The 20,786-nt window shown below is 51.7% G+C and overlaps 1 protein-coding gene across 3 annotated transcripts in view; it reads right to left on the bottom strand.

The window, feature by feature from the left end:
- The window catches only part of Dennd3 (DENN domain containing 3), a 42,293-nt gene extending 21,861 nt beyond the window's left edge, over nucleotides 1-20,432 (bottom strand). For 2 of the 3 annotated variants that reach the window (XM_069991479.1, XM_069991480.1), the window contains exons 1-7: nucleotides 20,264-20,432; nucleotides 12,129-12,408; nucleotides 11,082-11,197; nucleotides 9,601-9,743; nucleotides 8,264-8,375; nucleotides 4,418-4,537; nucleotides 3,460-3,678 (exon numbers count right to left, since the gene is read on the bottom strand). In XM_069991479.1, the coding sequence (XP_069847580.1) occupies nucleotides 3,460-3,678; nucleotides 4,418-4,537; nucleotides 8,264-8,375; nucleotides 9,601-9,743; nucleotides 11,082-11,197; nucleotides 12,129-12,408; nucleotides 20,264-20,365 (1,092 nt within the window). In that variant the 5' untranslated portion in view covers nucleotides 20,366-20,432. Of the gene's footprint in view, nucleotides 1-3,459; nucleotides 3,679-4,417; nucleotides 4,538-8,263; nucleotides 8,376-9,600; nucleotides 9,744-11,081; nucleotides 11,198-12,128; nucleotides 12,409-20,263 lie in introns of those variants that run through there. The other variant, XM_069991481.1, reaches the window with a different exon arrangement.
- Nucleotides 20,433-20,786: the final 354 nt, after the last annotated feature.

The following is a 20,786-nucleotide window of genomic DNA, read 5'->3' as shown; positions in this document are numbered from 1 at the left end:
GGACTGGGGTGTGGCCCAGTGGCAACTCTCTTGCCTAGAATCAGCTACACCCTGAGTTCAATTACCCCCCCCCACACACACACACAAAAAAAAAACTATAGTATGCACAATAAGAATGGGCTAAGTCTGATTAAATGTCTTTTTCTTAGTCTCTTTAGTTGTGTTAATGTACACATAACCGCCGGGCACCCATGCTCACACCTGTAATCCTAGCTACTCAGGAGGCTGATGTCTGAGGATCATGGTTCAAAGCCAGCCCGGGCAGGAAAGTCTGTGAGACTCTTTATTTCCAATTAACCACCAGAAAGCCGGAAGTGGCACCGTGGCTCAAGTGATAAAAGCACTACCCTTAAGCTGAAGAGCTGAGGGACAGCGCCCAGGCCCAGAGTTCAAGCCCCATGACTGACCAAAAAAAAAAATTTTTTTTAAAGATATCCAAAACCTGCCACTGACCACCTGGCTGTCTCAGTACACAGTGGGGCAGACATTTTATACTCATCTAGCTGCATGACTCTTGCATGACGGGTCTCTAGAAGCTTCTCCTGCTTCCATCCTGAAACCCCACATCCACAGAACACTGCCGCCCCATCGATCCTCCTCTGCCCCCGGGGAACCGCCATTCCTTCTTTCCCTACAAGCCGGGCTCCTCTGGGGACGCCGCCAAGTGCAAGGGAGCGGTGTCTGTCTTTTCAAGTCAGGTCACGGGTCACTGTGGTCATCAGAGCCTCTCCTCCTCAAGTCTAGACACCAAGGCATGCTGCAAGTGTTTAATGACCCTGATCCAAACACTGCACGCACAACTTCATGAAATCTTAGGGAACATTCCAGAACTCCACCCACACTCAACACTCAATGTGTCCCCCAAATGCCCAGCCAGCTTGACACCCACTGGACCAGAGCAGAGGCAGGGTCCTAGGCCAAGTGACCACAGACAAGTGGAATTTGGGAACTATGCAAGTGGCAACTTACACAGTCTTATCTGTGACAAAACCCACAGCGAGCCGGCACTGCCCTGGGGCTCTGACCAGCACCTTTGTCTGGGCCAACTCTCCAGTGGCACGTGAACTGTGCAAACACCAGCTTCTTCCTAGGACAAGTGGTATGGGGCAAACACACAGAATCCAGGCCCAGGCCTGCCCTGTGCAATGGTTTTGTGCCGCAGGTCCCCCGAGAATCCCACCATTGGCCCTGAAAAACAGAGCATCAAAGCAAACCCAAGGGTTTCCACCGAGGAGCAACTACCACTTCGGGAATTTTCCAGAACACATAAATCACTAAGTGAGCTTCCTGCATGACAGTTGTCCAGAATGGTTAAGCAAATGTGCCAAGGAAGTTTCCCTCCTGAGGAGCCAAGAACAAGATGGCTTTTCCCCCAATGGCAAAAAAAAAAAAAAAGGAATCCCAGCTTTCAACCGGAGCGCGCAGCTACACACGCAGCACTGACATCCTCCCGCCCCTCCCAGGGGTCTCCGAGGCCTTCTCCTAAAGCCTGACTGTCCCTTTCTGACTCACAGAAAACACGCTGTCCCCTGCAGGAAGGATGGGTCAGTCAGGAGCTGCCCCCTTGCTGAGCCCCTGGGGGAAGGGCTGCGTTAGCCCCCCGAGAAGTGGAGCTGTGGGGACAAGGAGTCAGATGCTGAACGAGATGAGGGGCAGGACGGGCTCCCTCCTCTGTTCTTCCACTTCTGTGGACACTGGACACGCCCAAAATTTAAAAAAAAAAAACAATTGAAGGCTGGGAAGGTGGCTCAGTGGTAGAGCGCTTGCCTTGCATGCCTGAGGCCCCGGGTTCGATTTGCTAAGCAAAGAGAAAAAAACCGGAAGTGGCACTGTGGCTCAAGTGGTAGAGCGCTAGCCTTAAGCTGAAGAGCTGAGGGACAGCGCCCAGGCCCAGAGATCAGGCCCCATGACTGGAACCCCCCCCCAAAAAAAAAAACAGCAAAAAAACAATTGAGTACATGGTCATTCATGCCTGCAACCCCAGCCCTTGGGAGACTGAGACAGGAAGATCAGGAGTTCAAGGCCAACTTGGCTACACAGTGAGAGCTCTCTAGTAGCAAGCAAACAAACATGCACCTGCCATGGTGAAGTGCCAGTGTGCCCAAGATGCACACACTCCCCAGCCCGTCTCCAAAAGTAAACACACCAAGCCACCAGGTGCCGGAAGAACTAGAACTGAAACAAACCTAACAGTACCAAGTGCTGCTGCCTAAGAACGCAGCAACACGGCCACTTCAGAACAGGCTGGCGCCCCACAGTGAGGGGCGCCCACCCACCCACCCACCGCCCTCTGTGCCTGCTCCTGTGGATACACACACACACAGGAAGACACGGGAGGGCACCCAACCCTTGTCCATGAGTGGCCGTGGCAACATTTCCCACCAGGCCAAAGGCAAAGCAACCCCAATGCCCATCAGCAATCGTCCAGTTGGCAGGTGGCCACTGAGCAGCCAAAGTACAGCCTGGCAGCGATGAAGTGCTGACAGGCATTGCATCGCAGGGGGACCTCAGGAGCGCGGGCTGAGTTAAAGGGGCGGGGCGGACACCAGGGAGCTGTGCCGGAGCCCACTAATGACATCAGAGCCTGTGACTCCACTGGCAGCCACCAAGGCTCAGGGAGGGCACTGCTCCCCCATATCACAGGCTCCTTGCTGAAAATGTCTAATGAGGCAGCGATGGTCGTGAAGACTATGAACTGGACATTGTGCTCTGGTATACTTCGTGGGATAGTTGTTGTATCTCATAAAGGTGTCTTTGAACTAAAAACCCTGCCTGCTACCTGCTAACATCGTCACAGCATCTAGCACAGACCCACAACAGATGGCCATGGTGACAGACAGTTATTGAGACAGATGGTCATTTCAACAGTTCACCTCTACAACAGATCAGCACAACATCAGATTTCCATGGCGATAGCTTGCCATGACAACAGATGGCCATTGAGACAGGTGATCACTGTAACAGATCACATCGACAACGGATCTTTACTACAGTGACAGGCACAACCAACAGGGCTGGCAGCGTCCCCACCATGGTCTCACTGGCCCTCAGAGCAGCTTTGCAACTAAGCAGACTGAGAGGTGGCATGAGGCTCTGCCCCTTGCCAAGCGGGTGCCTTAAACTTACCCCACGATTCACTGAGGGTTGGCATGAGTGCACATGACACAGCGCACAGTGAGTGTGCGGAGCTGCAGCAGGGGCGATGGCACACGGGGTGTGGGCAGGGCTGAGGCGGGGAGACGGCGCCCAGTGTGTGTGTGCAGCACACAGCGTGGCATCCAAAGCACCACAGGCATCAAGGACAAGGGTGCACTGTCAGCACTGCAGAGCCCTTCCCTTCCCTTCGCTTGCAATACAAGGCAGAAGCCAGGCTATGGCATCTAAGCTCAAGCCCTTTCCCATCCGTCCTTGCAGGGGACTCCCCGAGTCTAATTCTCCCAGCCCACCGTAGGTGCTCACCTTGCTGACTTCCTCAAAGTGGTCGAGATGGCAGCCCATGAGGAAGGATGTGGGCGCCATGACGAAGTCGAGCATCTGGCGGGACAGGATGGGCACGAAGGTGTGCTGCCACTGCAGCGGGTGCAGGTACACCATGAAGCACTCTGCGACCAGCGTCAGCAAGGCCCAGTCCGAGGAGAAGAAGACGATGCGCTGCTCTGTTAAAATGCAGGTCAGGATCTGGGGGGACAACAGCGCCATTTGCACCCTCTGATTGGGCACAAGACACTTAAAACTCCATAAACCACCATCCAATACAACCAGAACGCATGTCTTCCCCAACCTCCACAATCCACTGTCAAAACCATGGCCACCCAAGATCCCACAGAACATGCAAAGCAGGGCACAGTGGCTTAGACCTGGAATCACAGCTACTTGGGACAAGAGGATCATGAGTCGAAAGCCAGCTGGAGCAAAGTCAGACCCTATCTCAAATTAAAGATAGTACCACACTTGACTAAGAAGCACAAGTTGCTGGGGTCAGGCATGCTAGAGGTATGGCTCAAGTGGCAGAGAACTGAAAGGCCTTGTACTCAGTCCCAGTGGAAAAATAAAGTGCTAAAAGCTGCTATTTGCAAACAACGTGCACCGCTGTAGAAGGCGGCTCTACGCAATAATAAACATTTCAGAGATCCTGGTTCTATAGGTTGGATTGTTTTGAGTGTTTTTGCAATAATGGTGTTTTGAATCAGAACCTTGCAGTTGCCAGGCAGGTGCTCTACCACTCGAGCCACAGCCCCAACCCTTCTGCTTGAATTATTTTTCAGAGTAAGTCTCACACGTCTGCCTGGGCCAGCCTGAGTCACAAGTGTCCTAATTCTGCCTCCCACAGAGCTGGGATTACAGGCATGGCTCACTAGGCCTCGCTTGGCTCCACACATCTAATGCCCCATTAAGCCGTCAGCATGATGCCCCCTACCTGCAGAACCTTCTCGGGCCTGAAGCACAGCAAGGGCAGGTGAAGGTCTAGATCCACAATGGGGCTCTCGGGATCCACTCTCGAGGGAAACACAACCTGTAGCGGCTTCATGTTAAACATCTGCGGTGAACAGGACTACAGTTAGTTCAGAGCTGCTCCCGGTGGAGGCTGAAATGCCTACTTTTCCACAACCTGGTGCAGATTAGTATGTGAAACCATTCTGGAAGATTCATATGGCTGAGTCACAGAATAACAAGTCCTGCTGCCCCTAGGTTCACAGAAATGGCACACCCCTTGACTGCATCCTGGAAGCGGGGCCCCTTCCAGCTCTGCAGCTCACCAGCCAACTGCTCATTGAAAGTCGAAAACTAGCCACAACCCAGACACTTGTGCCAACTGGCTCAAGCTCTAAATGGAGCTTGTTCAAAGGAAGTATTCTTGGGGCCAGGCGCTGGTGGCTCACGCCTGTAATCCTAGCTACCCAGGAGGCTGAGATCTGAGCATCATGGTTCCAAGCTAACCCAGGAAGGAAAGTCTTTTTTTTTTTTTTCCAGGAAGGAAAGTCTGATCTCCAATTAATCACAAAAAAAGCCAGCAGTGGTAGAGCACCAGCATTGAACAAAAAAGATCAGGGACAGCGCCCAGGACTTGAGTTCAAGCCAAGGACCAGCACCAAAAAAAAAGAAGAAGTAAGGACTGGGAATGTGGCTTAGTGGTAGCATGCATAAAGACCTGGGTTCAATTCCTCACTACCACATACACAGAAAAAGCCAGAAGTGGTGCTGTGGCTCACGTGGTAGAGTGCTAGCCTTGAGAAAAGAAGCTCAGTAACAGAGCCCAGGCCCTGAGTTCAAGCTCCAGGACTGGCAAAAAAAAAAAAAAAAAAAAAAAGTTTTCTGGATGATGTCATAAAATTATTAAAATTATGTATTCTAAGTATTTCCACTAGATAGCCAAAGTTCCTTTTAAAACTTGTCACTCAAAACATTTAGGCTGGAGATATGGCTCAAGTGGTAGAGCACCTGTCTAGCAAGCAGAAGGCTGAGTTCAAAACCCAATACTAAAAAGAAGTATCTTTTTAAATTTTTGTTACTATAAAGGCGATGAACAGAGAGGTTACAGTTTTATAAGTCAGGTAAAGAGTATATTCCTTTTTTTTCTTTGCCAGTCCTGGGCTTGAACTCAGGGCCTGGGAACTGTCCCTGAGCCTCTCTGTTCCCAATGCTAGCTCTCTACCACTTGAGCCACAGTGCCACTTCTGGCTTTTTCTGTATATGTGGTACTGAAGAATCAAACCCAGGGCTTTATGCATGCTAGGCAAGCACACTACCACTAAGCCACATTCCCAGCCCAAGAGTACATTTCTTTTTCTTTTTCTTTTTCTTTGGGGGAGGGGTCCGGTTGTGGGGCCTGAACTCTGGGGCCTGGGCACTGTCCCTCAGCTCTTCAGCTCAAGGCTAGCACTCTACCACTTGAGCCACAGTGTCACTTCCGGCTTTTTTCTTTTTGCTTATGTGGTACTGAGGAATCGAACCCAGGATCTCATGCATGCAAGGTAAGCACTCTACCACTGGGCCACCTTCCCAGCCCCCCAAGAGTACATTTCTTTTTGGACAGTATCGCCCCTTCCCTTGCTCTCCTCCACTTTTTCCCTCCTATCTCCATTCACAACATAGAAGAAATCATTTTTAAAGGCCATTTTCCTAAGTGACATTGCTTTGAGATAGTTCATCAGTTCAGCTTCATTTCCCCAGAACACCTGTGCAGTCAAGACAAGGGTAGTGTGGCTCCTCCCGGGACAGCCTCCCGGCCACGCGAGGAGATGGACTACTGGACACACTCGTTCCCAACAAGTGTAACGCCCTGAACAGCTAATGCACTATTTATCAAAATGAATTTGAGGAAGGGGAAACAGGTTTTGAGGAAAGGACAAGGAGGAGGCACAGTAATGGGAGGAAGGGTGAGCAAATGCAGTCACTGTATTCAACATACACTATGTAACAAATGAGCTATGTAACTTGTGGGTAGACCACAGGGGGAATGGGGGAGAACAAAGGAAGGGGTGACAGTGACAAGACACACTGTACTTCTAACCTGACTTTTGACATTATAACCCTTTTGTACAACTACTTGATGATAACAATAAAATAAGGAAAACCATGCACCGGTGGCTCACGCCTGTAATCGTAGCTACTCAGGAGGCTGAGGTCTGAGGATCATGGTTCAAAGCCAGCCCAGGCAGGAAAGTCCGTGAGACTCTTATCTCCAATAAACCAACAGAAAACCGGAAGTGGTGCTGTGGCTCAAGTGGTAGAGCGCTGGCCTGAGCTGAAGAGCTGAGGGACAGCGCCCAGGCCCAGAGTTCAAGCCCCACAGCCAACAAAAAAAAAAAAGAAGAAGAAGAAAAATAAGGATTTCCCTGTACTCTCTACTAGTAAAGCAAAACTAGACATTCATCAAACACTTCAAAACATCTGACAGATGTCCTTTTGTGTTGCCAGTAGTAAATATCAAGATTTGAACATAGGGTTTCACACTTGCTCTGGGCTGGCACTCTACCACTTGAACCATGCCTCTACACTGGCTTTTTTCCATTTCAATGAATAACATTGTTTTGGTTGATCATGGGGCTTGAACTCAGGTCCTGGGCAGTGTCCCTGGGCTCTTTTGCTCAAGGCTAGTACTCTACCACTTTGAGCCACAGCACCACTTCTGGTTTATGAGTGGTTAATTGCAGATAAGAGTCATGAAGAAGTGGTGCTGTGGCTCGAGTGGTAGTACAGCCTTGAGCTAAAGAGCTGAGGGACAGCACCCAGGCCCAGAGTTCAAGCCCCACGACCAACAAAAAAAAAAAAGTTTAAAGAGTTTCATCAGAACTTTTCTGCCTAGGCTGGCTTCAAACCAGATCTCAGATCTCAGCTTCCTGAGTAGCTAGGATTACAGTTGTAAGCCACTGGTACCTGGCAGGAACTAATGTTTTTTAATGTCCAGAGAAGTAACAGCTTTGTGCTCCTCCCGTAAGGGTATCCTCCTTTAGTCTGAGTATGTGTGAATGTCAAGAGTCCTGTATAAGTCACTATGTCCAGTTAGATTTTAGATCTAGCTTCCACATATGAGAGAAAACATATGCCATCTGTCTCTCTGAGCTTGGCTTACCTCACTTAGCATGATTTGTTCTTAGTCAATCCATTTTCCCTGCAAATGACATAAGCTTATTCTTTCTCATGGATGAGTAGAATTCCATATTGTGTGTATGTGTGTATATGTATGTATATATGTGTATGTATATACATACGTATATATCACATTCTATATGTATGTATATGTCACATTTTATTAATCCACTCATCTGTTGTAGGGCAGTGGGGCTGTTTCCATAACTTGGCTGTTGTGAACAGTGCAGCAATGAACATAGGTGTGCAAGTGTCTTCACTACATCCTGACTTGTAATGATATGCGTAGATGCCCAAGAGTGGTATGGCACAGTCATAGGGAAGACCAATGTTTAGCTTTTTGAAGAATCTCCAAACCTCCTTCCAGAGTGGTGGTACTAGTTTACATTCCCACCAACAATGCAAGAGGATTCATTTTTTTCTCACCCCAGTTATACTGGCTACCTGGCTTCTTGCTCATTATTTTTGGTGATGGAGTCATGGAATTTTCTGCCCAGGATGGCTTTGAACTGTCATCCTCAGATCTCAAATCTCCCAAGTGCCCTATGATTACAGGTTTTAGCTACCAGACCGGGCTAATAGATGTTTTCAGAAAAGCAAAACAGCTGGGCACTGGTGGTTCATGCCTGTAATCCTAGCTACCCGGGTTCACATGATTCCAGGATTAACTCACCAGGTGCAGTGGTCCAGGTGGTGGGCTGGGAATCAGCGACAGTCTTGCAGCAAAGTCTTTGATATGATTATCAACTTCAAAGTCTTTACAGAGCTTCAGATGGGTCAATAAGCTGAAATCAAAACACAAGATTCAAGTCACAAAAATCGAAGTAGCGTGTGTGTGTGTGTGTGTGTGTGTGTGTGTGTGTGTGTGTGTGTGTGCGCACGCGCGCGCTGCTCTTGGGGCTTGAACTTAAGGTCTGGCACTGCTCCTGAGCTTTTTTGCTCAAGGCTAGTGCTCTACCACTTGAGGCACTTGAGGCACAGCTCTACTTATGTCTTTTTTGGTAATTGATTGGAGATAAAGAGTCTCACAGACTTTCTCCTGCCTGAGTTGGCTTTGAACCACAATTCTCAGATTTCAGCCTCCTGAGTAGCTAGGATTACAGGTGTGAGCCTTGGGTGCCCGGCTCAAAGCAACATTTCTATTGTCATCCTCAGTGCTGAGACAGAGCCCCAGCCTCAGGCCTGCCAGGCACCGCTCGCTTGCCCTCTGCAGCTGAGCTCCACCCAGTTTTGCCCCTCAGCATTTCTAACCAGGCTGAGCCCTTCCTGGGGCCTTTCCTCCCCAACTCACAGGGAGAAGGCTGGAGGGTGGAAGTACCTGAAGGGGTGTGAAGACCTGGGAACGGGTGCGGCCATGTTGTTCCTTGCTCTAGACACTGGTCATGGGGGTCTGTTCAATGTGTGAAACAATGGCTGGATATCATGCTTTTCTGTGTATTAAGACTTCAGTATGAAATAGACTTTGGCCACCCCGAAGGAGACAGCTTGAAGAAGCTTGTTTCCAAAATGCATTCAGACTTAAGTAGATGACTTTAAGAATGGAACAGGCATAGCACACACTTATAATCCCTGCACTCAGGAGGATCACAGGCTTGAGGCCAGCCTGGGCGCCAGGGCAAGCTCTTGTCTCAAACATAATAAACAAGCCAACAAATAATGGGGGAGGAGAATGGCTCAAGTGGTAGAGTGCCTGCCTGGCAAGTCCAACCCTAGCACCATGCATGGAGTAGGAGGAGTGAGTGGGTGAGCGAGTGGGTGAGCGGCGTCCTGACGGCAGGGCAGGGAGCGGGCTGTGAAGGGGAGGCACCCGGTGACCTGTCCTCCTCCACAGCAGGGAGTCGCACAGAGGCACAGGTGTTGAGACAATGAACAGAATACTGAATCGGTGAGTTTTAGTTCAGTCCACGTAGCGCGCCTCAACCGAGTGCTAGCACCTCCAGTGTGAAATCACAGCAGCGCGAGTCCCTCTCTGGATGGGGCCACCCACGCCGCCAGGGGGCCCCGGCTCACCAGGAGAGGCAGTCCTTGAGGGCGTTGTAGTACGGGAACCTGGACACCACACACACTGCGAAGGGCACAAAGCAGCCGGCGGTGCCTGCGCTGGGCCGCGACAGCTCCCAGTGAGTCTTCCCGCTGTAGAAGCAGTACTCGTCCTGAAGAAGAGTAACGCCAGCCATCGCCCCGTCACCTCCCACAGAGGCTCAGGCGCCCCACATCCAGGCCAAGGGACACGGGTGCCCTGGGATCTCAGTGCCCCAGTCAGAGGCAGCCAGGCACACACTGCCCTGGGTGGGGTAGGGACACCTAACACCACAGGCACGCGTCTCCCTATGGAGACATGCCACGGCCACACGCCACATGCCACACAGGCCAAGGGCGATACGAGGGGATCTCAACCTGGGTGACAGCACAGCCAGGGTCCCAGCAGGGGTGCATGGGCAGGCCTGAGGGAAGGGGTTATTTAAGGCTTTGTGTAGGGAGGGAGACAGAGTCACAAACACAGCCTCAACCAGACAATACTCCCAGCTGTAATGGAAGACAAGTGCTTGGAAGTCAAAAACCAAGCACCTTGCACGGCAGGCAAACTGTAAGCCAAACACACTCACCAGTCTATCAATGACACCCGTTCGTGGAGAAATAGAAATCAAACAGGCCCACAAATAGTAGAACATTATTCAGCCATAAAAAGGAATTCAGCACGTATCAGGACATAGATAAGCCTCAGAACTATCAAGCTGAGGGAAAGAAACTAGCACAAGGCCACATATTGTACAATTTCACATCCTGAAATATCCAGAAGAAAAAAATCCAGATAGAAGGCAGCCTAGCAGTCTGCCAGTACTCAGGGGTTGGGGGGTGGCTAGATTAGAACATGGGGTCTAGGAGGGATAAAAATGTTCTGGAACTAGGGCTGGGAAGGTGGCTCAGTGGTAGAGTGCTTGCCTTGCATGCCTGAGGCCCTGAGTTCGATTCCTCAGCACCACATAAGCAAAAAGAAAAAAGCCAGAAGTGGCGCTGTGGCTCAAGTGGTAGAGCGCTAGCCTTGAGCTGAAGAGCTGAGGGACAGCACCCAGGCCCAGAGTACAGGCCCCACGACCGGACCCAAAAAAAAAAAAAAAAAAAGTTCTGGAACTAGTCAAGCATGATTGGTTGTTGCCTATAATCCTGGCTGGTTAGAAGGTTGAGATCTGAGGATCATGGTTCAAAGCCAGCCCAGGCAAGAAAGTCAGTAAGACTCTTATCTCCAATTAACCACCAGAAAATCAGAAGTGGAGGTATGGCTCAAGGGGTAAAGCACTAGCCTTGAGCAGAAAAGCTTAGAAAACAGTACCTAGGCACTGAGTTCAAACCCCAGGACTGGCACACACAAAAAAAGAACTGGAGCCAGACAGTGGTGGCACAACACTGTGAACACACAGTGGGTTAATCACACCATTTAAAATGGAGAATTTCAGGTATTTGATCATTCTCCACCAGGTTCAGTCACCTACGTGCAGGGGCCGGTGGTACTGGGCGACCACGCCGTAAGTTCTGTTCCCGCAGACGTCAGTGAGGACCAGGAAGTGCACGTGGTCCTCCTTGGGTTCCCAGGCCGCACACACGCCCCCTGCAGGCCAGGCAGAGAGAGGGTAAACAGATCCACCACCACCCAAAGGCCTGTGCTACCCACCAACCCCCTCCTCCCATGTACACAGATACCCACCCCATCCTCTCCCTCTGCAGCTTCTCCGCCATCACCCAAGCCCATCCAGGTGAGTGCCCAGGGGAGGGGCAGCAGATGCCTACCCCACACCTGTCCCCAGAGAGCCCCAGGAAGTCCCTGGGCCAAACTCTTGGTCTAAGGGTCCAACACCAGCCACTTGATCATTTCATAAAACTGGGGATAAAAAGAAGCCTGGGTTGGGCTGGGAAGTTGGCTCAGTAATAGAGTGCTTGCCTTGCATGCATGAGGCCCTGAGTTCAATTCCTCAGCACCACATAAGCAGAAAAAGCCGGAAGTGGTGCTGTGGCTCAAGCGGTAGGGTGCTCGCCTTGAGCTGAAGAGCTGAGGGACAGCGCCCAGGCCCAGAGTTCAGGTCCAAGACAGGCAAAAATAAATAAATAAAATTTAAAAAAATTTTTAAAAAAAGAAGCCTGGGCTCACCAGTCAGTTGGCACTGGAGCACATGGGGACAGAAGGGGGCCCTGAGCTTCTTGTTCAGTGACATAGAAATGGGAGGGGAGAGGCTCAGGCACTCTGGGACCCAACCCACCCCAGGGCGATCTTCTAACCATCTCCAAGCCCTTCAGTACTTCCTTTCCAGTCCAAGCACAGAGACCTTGCAAAGCCCCTTCTCGTGCGGACCCTGGAGGTCTATGCCTCCTGCCTTCCAGGACTCGGCTGCTGGGCACGGCGGACACCAAGTGACTTCAACTTCCCTATGGCTTTAGCTTGCCCCGACACTATCCCGCCGACGGCTGGGATGTGCCATCCTCCCCACGTGGACACATGGGCCTCTGGCACAGACACCACAGGCCCCCCCCCCCACGCGGCACACCTGGAAAGCACAGCTGGGGCAAGGCAAGGAGGTCCACGCCGCCCGGGATGCTGACATCCTCCAAGTCTGGCCCCTTGGAGTGACCCTGGAGATCCCTGGGGGGCTCGGCTCGGGGCTTGTCTCTCCTCTTCCGGAAGGAGCGTCTTCGGCCCTTGCCCAGCGTGCCACTGCCGGCGCCCGCCACCTGGCTGTCCTCTCCACTCGTGAAGGGAGGCACAAACACAGACAGCACCTCTGGCTCCAGGGAAGAAAGGCTTCTGCCTCCCCTTGTCGGGGCAACCTGAGCAGGGGAAAGAAGACTGGTCAGGTGTCTGCTCCTGTTCTTCAATGTCCCCCCTACCTGGACACCCTCAGCCTCCCCTCTGCCTCCACCGCCCAGCACACAGGCCCAGTAGCTCCGCACTGCCCTGGGAAGGGGTCCAAGTGAGAGGCCAAGGAGCTCACGTCGGTAAGGACAGCAGGGAACATTCTTTTAGGAACTTACTGGACCTGGGAGCCACCAATGGCCCATGCCTGTCATCCCAGCTACTCTGGAGGCTGAGATCTGAAGATCGCAGTTCAAACCCAGCCTGGGCAAAAAAAGTACCCAGGAGACTTTTTTTTTTTTTTTTTGTCAGCCGTGGGGCCTGAACTCTGGGCCTGGGTGCTGTCCCTCAGCTCTTCAGCTCAAGGCAAGCGCTCTACCACTTGAGCCTCAGCACAACTTCCGGTTTGCTAAGTGGTTTATTGGAGACAAGAGTCTCACAGACTTTTCCTGCCCACTCTGTCTTTGAACTGTGATCCTTAGATCTCAGCCTCCTGAATAGCTAGGATTACAGGCGTAAGTCACCCCCAGGAGACTCCTTTATCGAAGGAACCACTCAAGGGCTGGGAAGGTGGCTCAGTGGTAGAGCGCTTGCCTTGCATGCCTGAGGCCCTGGGTTCGATTCTTCAGCATCACATAAGCAAAAAGAAAAAAGCCAGAAGTGGCGCTGTGGCTCAAGTGGTAGAGCGCCAGCCTTGAGCTGAAGAGCTGAGGGACAGCGCCCAGGCCCAGAGTTCAGGCCCCACGACCAGACCCCCCCCCAAAAAAAAGAGCTGGGGGGGGGGAGATGGGAGGGAAGATGAGAAGGGATAGGAAGGGGAAACAAAGGAGGAGGCAACAATGCTTGATAAGAAATGTACTCATTACCTTGCCCATGTAATTGTAACTCCTCTGTACGGTATTTTCACAATTTAAAAAAAAAGAGCCAGGCGCTGGTGGCTCACGCCTGTAATCCTAGCTACTCAGGAGGCTGAGATATGAGGATCGCGGTTCAAAGCCAGCCCGGGCAGGAGAGACCATGAGACTCCTATCTCCAATAAACCACCAGAAAACCGGAAATTAAGCTGTAGCTCAAGTGGTAGAGCGCTCGCCTTGAGCTGAAGAGCTGAGGGACAGCGCCCAGGCCCAGAGTTCAACCCCCACGGTCGACCAAAAAAAAAAAAAAAGAGTTTCAGGACTTTTCTGCCCGAAGCTGGCTCTAAACCAAGATGGGCAGATCTCAGCCTCCTAAGTGGCTAGGATTACAGGTGTGGGCCAACTGCAGGGACTCACGATGCCTTTTTTAGCCTTCTGCCTGCCCATTCTTCCCCAAGTAAGATAAAGAGCATGGGCTGAGCTTTGAGCGGCTTCCCTAACTACAACGCTAACCGTGACCTCCCTGAGCCCCGGCACTGCCTGCTGGCTTCAGATCTTCCAAAGAACATGGGGAAAATGCAGCAAGTCCGCAAGTGTGGCGTGATGGCACACACCTGCGACCCCACAACTCAAGAAGCTGAGGCAGGGGCATAGTGAGTTCAAGGCCAGCCTGGGCCACACAGCAGACCCTGCTGTCTCAAAACAAAACGTAATTCTTGAGGAAGAAGGAAATGGCTCAGATGCTAAGCTAACTGAAAACAGAAAGGTCTCAGCCGGGATAGGCTGGGTCCACAGCACGGGGAAGACAGGAGGAAGGGGAACTGCACTCTAGGAATGCAGGCTCTCAGCCAGCAGAAAAGGACAGCCGCCAGCCAACATGTTGGTAAGAATCAGAGAAACCCAGAGCCTTCCAGCACCTCCCGCACTCCCGTGGCAAGCCAGGCTCCAGCGGTTCAAAGGCTATGCTCCTGCTGGTTTCATTATTTTAAAATGCAATGAAAACATGCCATCTAGATTCCCTGTGGGAGAAGACTGCACTGCGTCTGCCAACCTGGGACTCCACCTCCACATCCCGTCTGTAAACCATGCCCGGGCGGGGCCAGGCCAGGTCCCACACACCAGCTCCCTGATGTGCAGGGCCTGGAGGTCCAAAACCCCAGCCCCACACAGCCTGTGGTTCAGAGGAACCAGGAGCAAACACTTCCAGGGGTGAGGCCGAGAACCACAACACCCCAATCCACATAGGCCAAGAGGGCACCCCCTGTTGAAAGAGCACACCAGTGGGGTAAGGCGTGGCTCAGCTCTCAGAGTGCCAGCCAATGAGCCAAGCGTCCTGCTGGAGTCCTGGTCTGGGGGTGGGGAAGAGAGTGTATCAGGTACCGAGGGACCAAACCTACCCTGCTCCCCCAGCCCCTCCCTTCAGTGTCACCATTACTGCGATCTTCCCCTGGGCAAAACATGTGTGTGCTGTGTGCATCACAGGATAGATAGCATGTCCCAGAGCTTCCCCAGACAAGGGACCTCTAAGGCATCCAAGACACCCACCACTCCAGAGTCCCAGGCACACAGCACCTCTGCAGTGAGCAAGCTTCTCTTCCTGTGCACCCCCAGGTACACACTCAGCCCACACCCCACCAACAGAAGGCCTTCCACTGAGACAGATGGGCTCAGAGCTCCCCCTCCCGGGGGTCATCCCCAATGTAAACACCTCCTGTAGCCTCCTACCATACCTCCCCTCCCCATCCATCACCTCCTGCGGGCCCCCTCCCACCCACCCCTGTCTTTTCTGATTGGATAAGCAATACCACCTCACTTTCCACAAGGAATAATATGTACACATGTAATAAAGAGAATACTTTATTTATATTTATTGAATATTTACTTAATGGGAAGGCCCTCCCATTAATTCACCACTCAAAGGTAGCTCTACCAGCCCCACCCTGGATACTTCCTTTCTTTCTTTATGCAAATGTAAACTTGTAACATTTTTTCACAATGCAGTCATCTGACTTAAAACTGCTCCCAAGCCTTCTGAGTTCTCCTTTCACAGCTATAGTACTTCACTGTGTCAGAGTCCAGGAAGTCATCTACCCTCCCCTTTCCAAGGCACCTGGGTAGCTGTGAAAGACTCTTCACGCCAAACAATATATGCATAGTTTCACCCATGCACAGTTGCATCTATCCAACAGAAAATTTCTTGGAAATGGACCGGCCCAAGAAGAGGAGGTTTATTAGGTTATCCAGGTACCAGTGACTCAGACCTGTAACACTAACTACTTGGAAGACTAAAATGAGGAGAATCAAGGTTCAAGGCTAGACTGGGCACAGATTTGAGACCCCTTCTCAACCAATAGCTGCTACATAGCAACAAAGATGGAGAAGATCCTGATTCCTGGCCAGAAAGGGCAGAAATGTCTGTGAGACTGTATTACAATGGAAGCTGGGTGTGATGGCATGCAACTGTCAAATCAATTATATAAGAAAGCAACAAACAGAAGGACATGATCCAGGTTCCAGTCTGAGCAGGAAGTGAGACCCTTATCTCAAAAATAACTGTTTAAAAAAAGCTAGAGGTGGGCTGGGATGGCTCAGTGGTAGAGCTCTTGCCCTGCATGCATGAGGCCCTGGGTTCAATTCCTCAGCACCACATAAACAGAAAAGGCCAGAAGTGGTGCTATAGCTCAAATGGTAGAGCACTCACCTTGGGCAGAAAAGCTGAGAGACAGTGCCTAGGCCCAGGATCCAAGCCCCCAGACTGACAACAACAAGAACAAAAAAAAGCTAGAGGCAAAACTCAGTGGTACAAAGCCCTGAGTTCAACCAGTATAACCAAAATAATAATAATAATAATAATAATAATAATAATAATAATGCTCACTGATCACTTGGTGTCACACATCACACCGCCCTTACCCTCCAACTGAGAGGACAGGTGCAGGGCTGAGGCTATTTCCTCCTCTTCTGTCCCAAGTGCTGACTTATTAAGCTCCCACCCAATATCTATCTTTCCTGTTTTCCTAAAATAAAAACCTAATCAGAAAGTTTTAAAACCACAGCTCCCTAATTGGCTATCTCAAGTTACAGATCCAGAACTGGCCATGATGAGTGAAATACGACAGAAATCCACCTTTCCTCAGGGCTCGAGCCAGGCCAGCCGACACAGCTGCAGTCTGTGGCTACTGAGATGAATACGATGGCTTCAAGGTCTCAGGGGCCCCCTGTGGCCTGTGGCTCCTGCACTAATGGCAGAGTGGGGGCACAAGAACTACCATCCAGGATGTCCTGTTGGCTGCTGCCACCCCAGGAATGGAGAGCCAGGTGCTCACCACTACTGCCACGACAAGGTGACTCCCACAGAGGAGTACTGGGGACCCACACCGGGAAGCAGCTGGGAACATTTCTCGGCTACTCTCCGAGGAGTTCATCCCAGACCCCTCACATCGTAGCTGCCAAAAAAAGGGGGTCTCCTACAGTCAGGAGGTAGGGGAAATGTAACTCACCACAGTAACTCACCTGAGCCTCTCTTATTCTGGAATTCTGTCTTAATGCTTACCACTACCACCACAACTAAGAAAACACGGAGTTAAGGCTCTATCTTAACCTGACATTGAGTGTGTCTCATACCTCGGCCATCCTTGTTGTTCTTGGTGGTGGTGGTGGTGGTGGTGGTGGTGGTGGTGGTGGTGGTGGTGGTGGTGGTGGTGGTGGTGGTCATGGGGCTTGAACTCTGGGCCTGAGTGCTGTCCCTCAGCTCTTCAGCTAAAGGCTAGCGCTCAACCACTTGAGCCACAGCACCACTTCTGGTTTTCTGGTGGTTTATTGGAGATAAGAGTCTCATAGACTTTCCTGCCTGGGCTGGCTTTGAACTGCGATCCTCAGATCTCAGCCCTCTGAGTAGCTAGGATTACAACCATGAGCCACCAGCACCTGGCTGTTTGTTTGTTTTTTTTTAAGTAATATTCATATTTACTTTTAGAGCCTTAGGCATTCAAAAGAAAATTGCTAAATAAATAAATCTCAGCCAGAAACCAGTGGCTCAAATCTGTAATGCTAGCTAGCTTATGAGGCTGAGATCCACAAGGTTGAAGTTTAAAGCTAACCTGGGCAGAAAAGCCTGTGAGGCTCCATCTACAAAATAGCCAATATAAAACTAGGCTAGGGCTGGGAATGTGGCTTAGTGGCAGAGTGCTTGCCGACCATGCCTGAAGCCCTAGGTTCGATTCCTCAGTACCACATACATAGAAAAAGTCAGAAGTAGTGCTGTGGCTCAGGTGGTAGAGTGCTAGCCTTGGGCAAAAGAAGCTCAGGGATAGAGCCTAGGCCCTGAGTTTAAACCCCAGGACTGGCAAATAAATAAATAAAAATAAAGCTAGGCTAGGGAATGGCTCAAGTAGTAGAGCACCAGCCAAGCAAACCAAGTGAGCTGCAAGGTCGTGAGTTCAAACCCAAGTGCCACCAAAATTTTTTTTAATTAAAAAAGTAAAATTATGTTTGGTTAATTGCAATGTTGATGGTGTCTTGTTTTGTTTTGTTTTTTGTCAGTCATGGGGCCTGAACTCTGGGCCTAGGCGCTGTCCCTCAGCTCTTCAGCTCAAGGCAAGCGCTCTACCACTTGAGCCACAGCACCACTTCCAGCTTTTTCTGCTTATGTGGTGCTGAGGAAATCAAACCCAGGGCCTCACGCATGCAAGGCAAGCAGTCTACCACTGAGCCACCTCCCCAGCCCTTGCTGTTGTCTTAAAAGTAGGAGTATACCAGAAATTCCATCTCCTCTTTTTTTATTTTTTGCTAATCCTGGACTATTTTTTCAGTACTCTTTGCCAACACACTACCAGAATTAGAGTTTAGAACAAGGGAGATTAAAGTTAAATACAGAGGCACAAAGTCTCACTTGACCTAGGGTGGGCTGCAGCCTCTTTAAGCTGGGAAAGCAGCCCTGTAAACATGCCTCTCCTCTCTCAGACACATGCCTCAAAACACAGGGAGCCCACTGCAGCCCATAGGCTGCAATGCCCACAAAGCAAACCTGGTGACACAATGAGGAGGCCGCACGTGAAAACAGGTCATTTTCTATTCTAAGGAAAAGAAGGCAACTGCCAAATAGCCAATCAGAAGGAGAGGTCTAGAGAGCAAGGAGACCAAAAAGGATCTGCTGACCTGGGGGTGGAAGGGAAAAGAAAGACAGGAAGGAGAAGCAGAAATCATTTCCATATTCAGTGATACTTTTTACTGAAGTCAAAATTGACTTGGTAATAAAGCCTAGCAGAAGAAACTCCCCGGACATTCACAAATATTTATTTGGTTATTTTGAGCAACAGATTTTCTTGGTATCAACCACTGTGCTTCCAGTACCCATTTGAATGGTAGACTGCTGTCACTAAAATAATCAGACCTTCCTCTACCTTCCAGTGTGAATATGTGGAAAGGCAACACTTGCACACATACCTTGGCTGAACATTAAGGGCACCTCTGGGGAAAATGACAGTGTCCTCCTGGGCATAGTAGATCGGAGAAAAACAGGGCCACAGAAGGGTCTAAAAAGAAAGTCAGCTTAGCCCAGTGCTGGTGGCTCCCGCCTGTAATCATAGTTACTCAGGAGGCTGAGATGTGAGGATCATGGTTCAAAGCCAGACCTAGCAGGAAAGTCCATGAGACTCTTATCTCCAATAAACTACTCAGAAAAATCTGGGAGTAGTGCTGTGGCTCAAGTGGTAGAGCACTAGCCTTAAACACAAAGAGGCTTACAGAGAGTGCCCAGGCCCTGAGTTCAAGCCCCAGGACCAGCAAATAATAAAATAAAATAAAATTGATCACTTAAAAATATCTAGGGCTGCCGGGCGCTGGTGGCTCACGCCTGTAATCCTAGCTACTCAGGAGGCTGAGATATGAGGATCGCGGTTCAAAGCCAGCCTGGGCAGGAGAGACCGTGAGACTCCTATCTCCAATAAACCACCAGAAAACCGGAAGTGGCGCTGTAGCTCAAGTGGTAGAGCGCTCGCCTTGAGCTGAAGAGCTGAGGGACAGTGCCCAGGGCCCAGAGTTCAAGCCCCACGACCGACCAAAAATAAAATATCTAGGGCTGGGAAGGTGGCTTAGTGGTAGAGTGCTTGCCTACCATGCTTGAAGCCCTAAGTTCAATTCCTCAGTACCATATAAACAAAAAAAAGCTGGAAGTGGCACTGTGGCTCAAGTGGTAGAGTGCTAGCCTTAAGCCAAAGAAGCTCAGGGACAGTGTTCAGCTGAGTTCAAGCCCCAAGACTGGCAAACAAACAAACGAACAAAAAAGAATATCTAGAAAAAGAAAAAGAAAGAGAAGCCAGGGCTCTGGAATTAAGAAAAAAAATGAGAAGCGGAAACAAAGGGGAGAATGTAATTTCCTAAAAGTGTTGTTTTCCTGGGGAAAGAGAAGTGGGGGGGGGCTTTGGGGTGTCGACGAAGGAAAGGGAGGAGGGGCTTTGTGCCTCACCTCACCACTAACTGCAGAATGTTTAAAGCTCGAAATCTCCTTAGTCCATATTAGTCTCCACGGCATACTCAGGAGACAGCCAAGCTGGGAAATGAAGGAAATGATCAAATCGCCAGGATTTGGTCTATGACACACTCTCGGGGGGGGGGGGGGGGGGGGCGGGGTGAGTCCCCTTGAGTCAACACTTCGAGAAGAGTGGGGATGGGGGGACACCCGGAGCCAGAGGGGGGGCTATAGCCAGCGCCCCTCTGCATCGCCAGGTACAGCCCGGGTTCAGGCCCGGCCGGCCCGCGCCCCGGTCCCCGGGGAGGACGCCCCTTCCCGCACGGTTGGGCAAGCAGCCGTCGGCCGCCGCCAGCCGCCCGGCCCGCCCGGCCCTGGGCTCCGCGGGCGCGCGCGGACCACCGCAGGCCGGGGCTCGCGGTGCACCCGGGCGCCCGCCCGCGATGCGCCCGACCCCGCTCTCGGGCCGTCACCCGAACCCCGCCTCAGTTTCCCTCGCAGACCTACCTGCTCGAGGCCGCGGAGCTTGTCCTGAGGGGCGCCCACCAGCGCGCACAGCTCCAGCAGCCCCGAGGGCAGCGACAGAGGTTGCGGCGCGGCCTCCGCCATGGCCGTCCCGCGGCCCGCCGAGCACCGGGCGCTCGGGTGCCCCGGGCCGCCGGACCCGATCTCACAGCCCGCCACCGAGCGGCGTCGAGCCCGCGGGAGCCGCCGTGCGCAGCCTGTAAGGCGGGACCGGCAGGGGGCGGGGCCGGACAGGGGCGGGACTCCGTAAGGGGCGGTGCTCAGTGGGCGGAGTCGGTATAGGGGCGGGGTCTGGAGAGCAAGGACTTGAGGGGCGGGGCCTGCAGGGTGGGAGCTGGCTTGGCGAGGCGGGGACTGAGGGGGGCCGGGCCTTGGGGAGAGGTCTGAAGGGTATGGGCTGTGGGGGCGGGGCCATATGGAGGCGGGGTCTGGAGAAAGTGGACTATGGGGGTGGGGCCTGCTGCGTGCGAGCGGGCTCAGCGGGGACGGGGGCGGGGGCGGGGCC

The sequence above is a fragment of the Dipodomys merriami genome, unplaced genomic scaffold, assembly GCF_024711535.1.
Source record: "Dipodomys merriami isolate MVZ:Mamm:240054 unplaced genomic scaffold, mDipMer1.0.p SCAF_4, whole genome shotgun sequence".
In the NCBI taxonomy this organism is placed as follows: domain Eukaryota; kingdom Metazoa; phylum Chordata; class Mammalia; order Rodentia; family Heteromyidae; genus Dipodomys; species Dipodomys merriami.
This window is presented reverse-complemented; position numbering and strand designations above follow the sequence as displayed.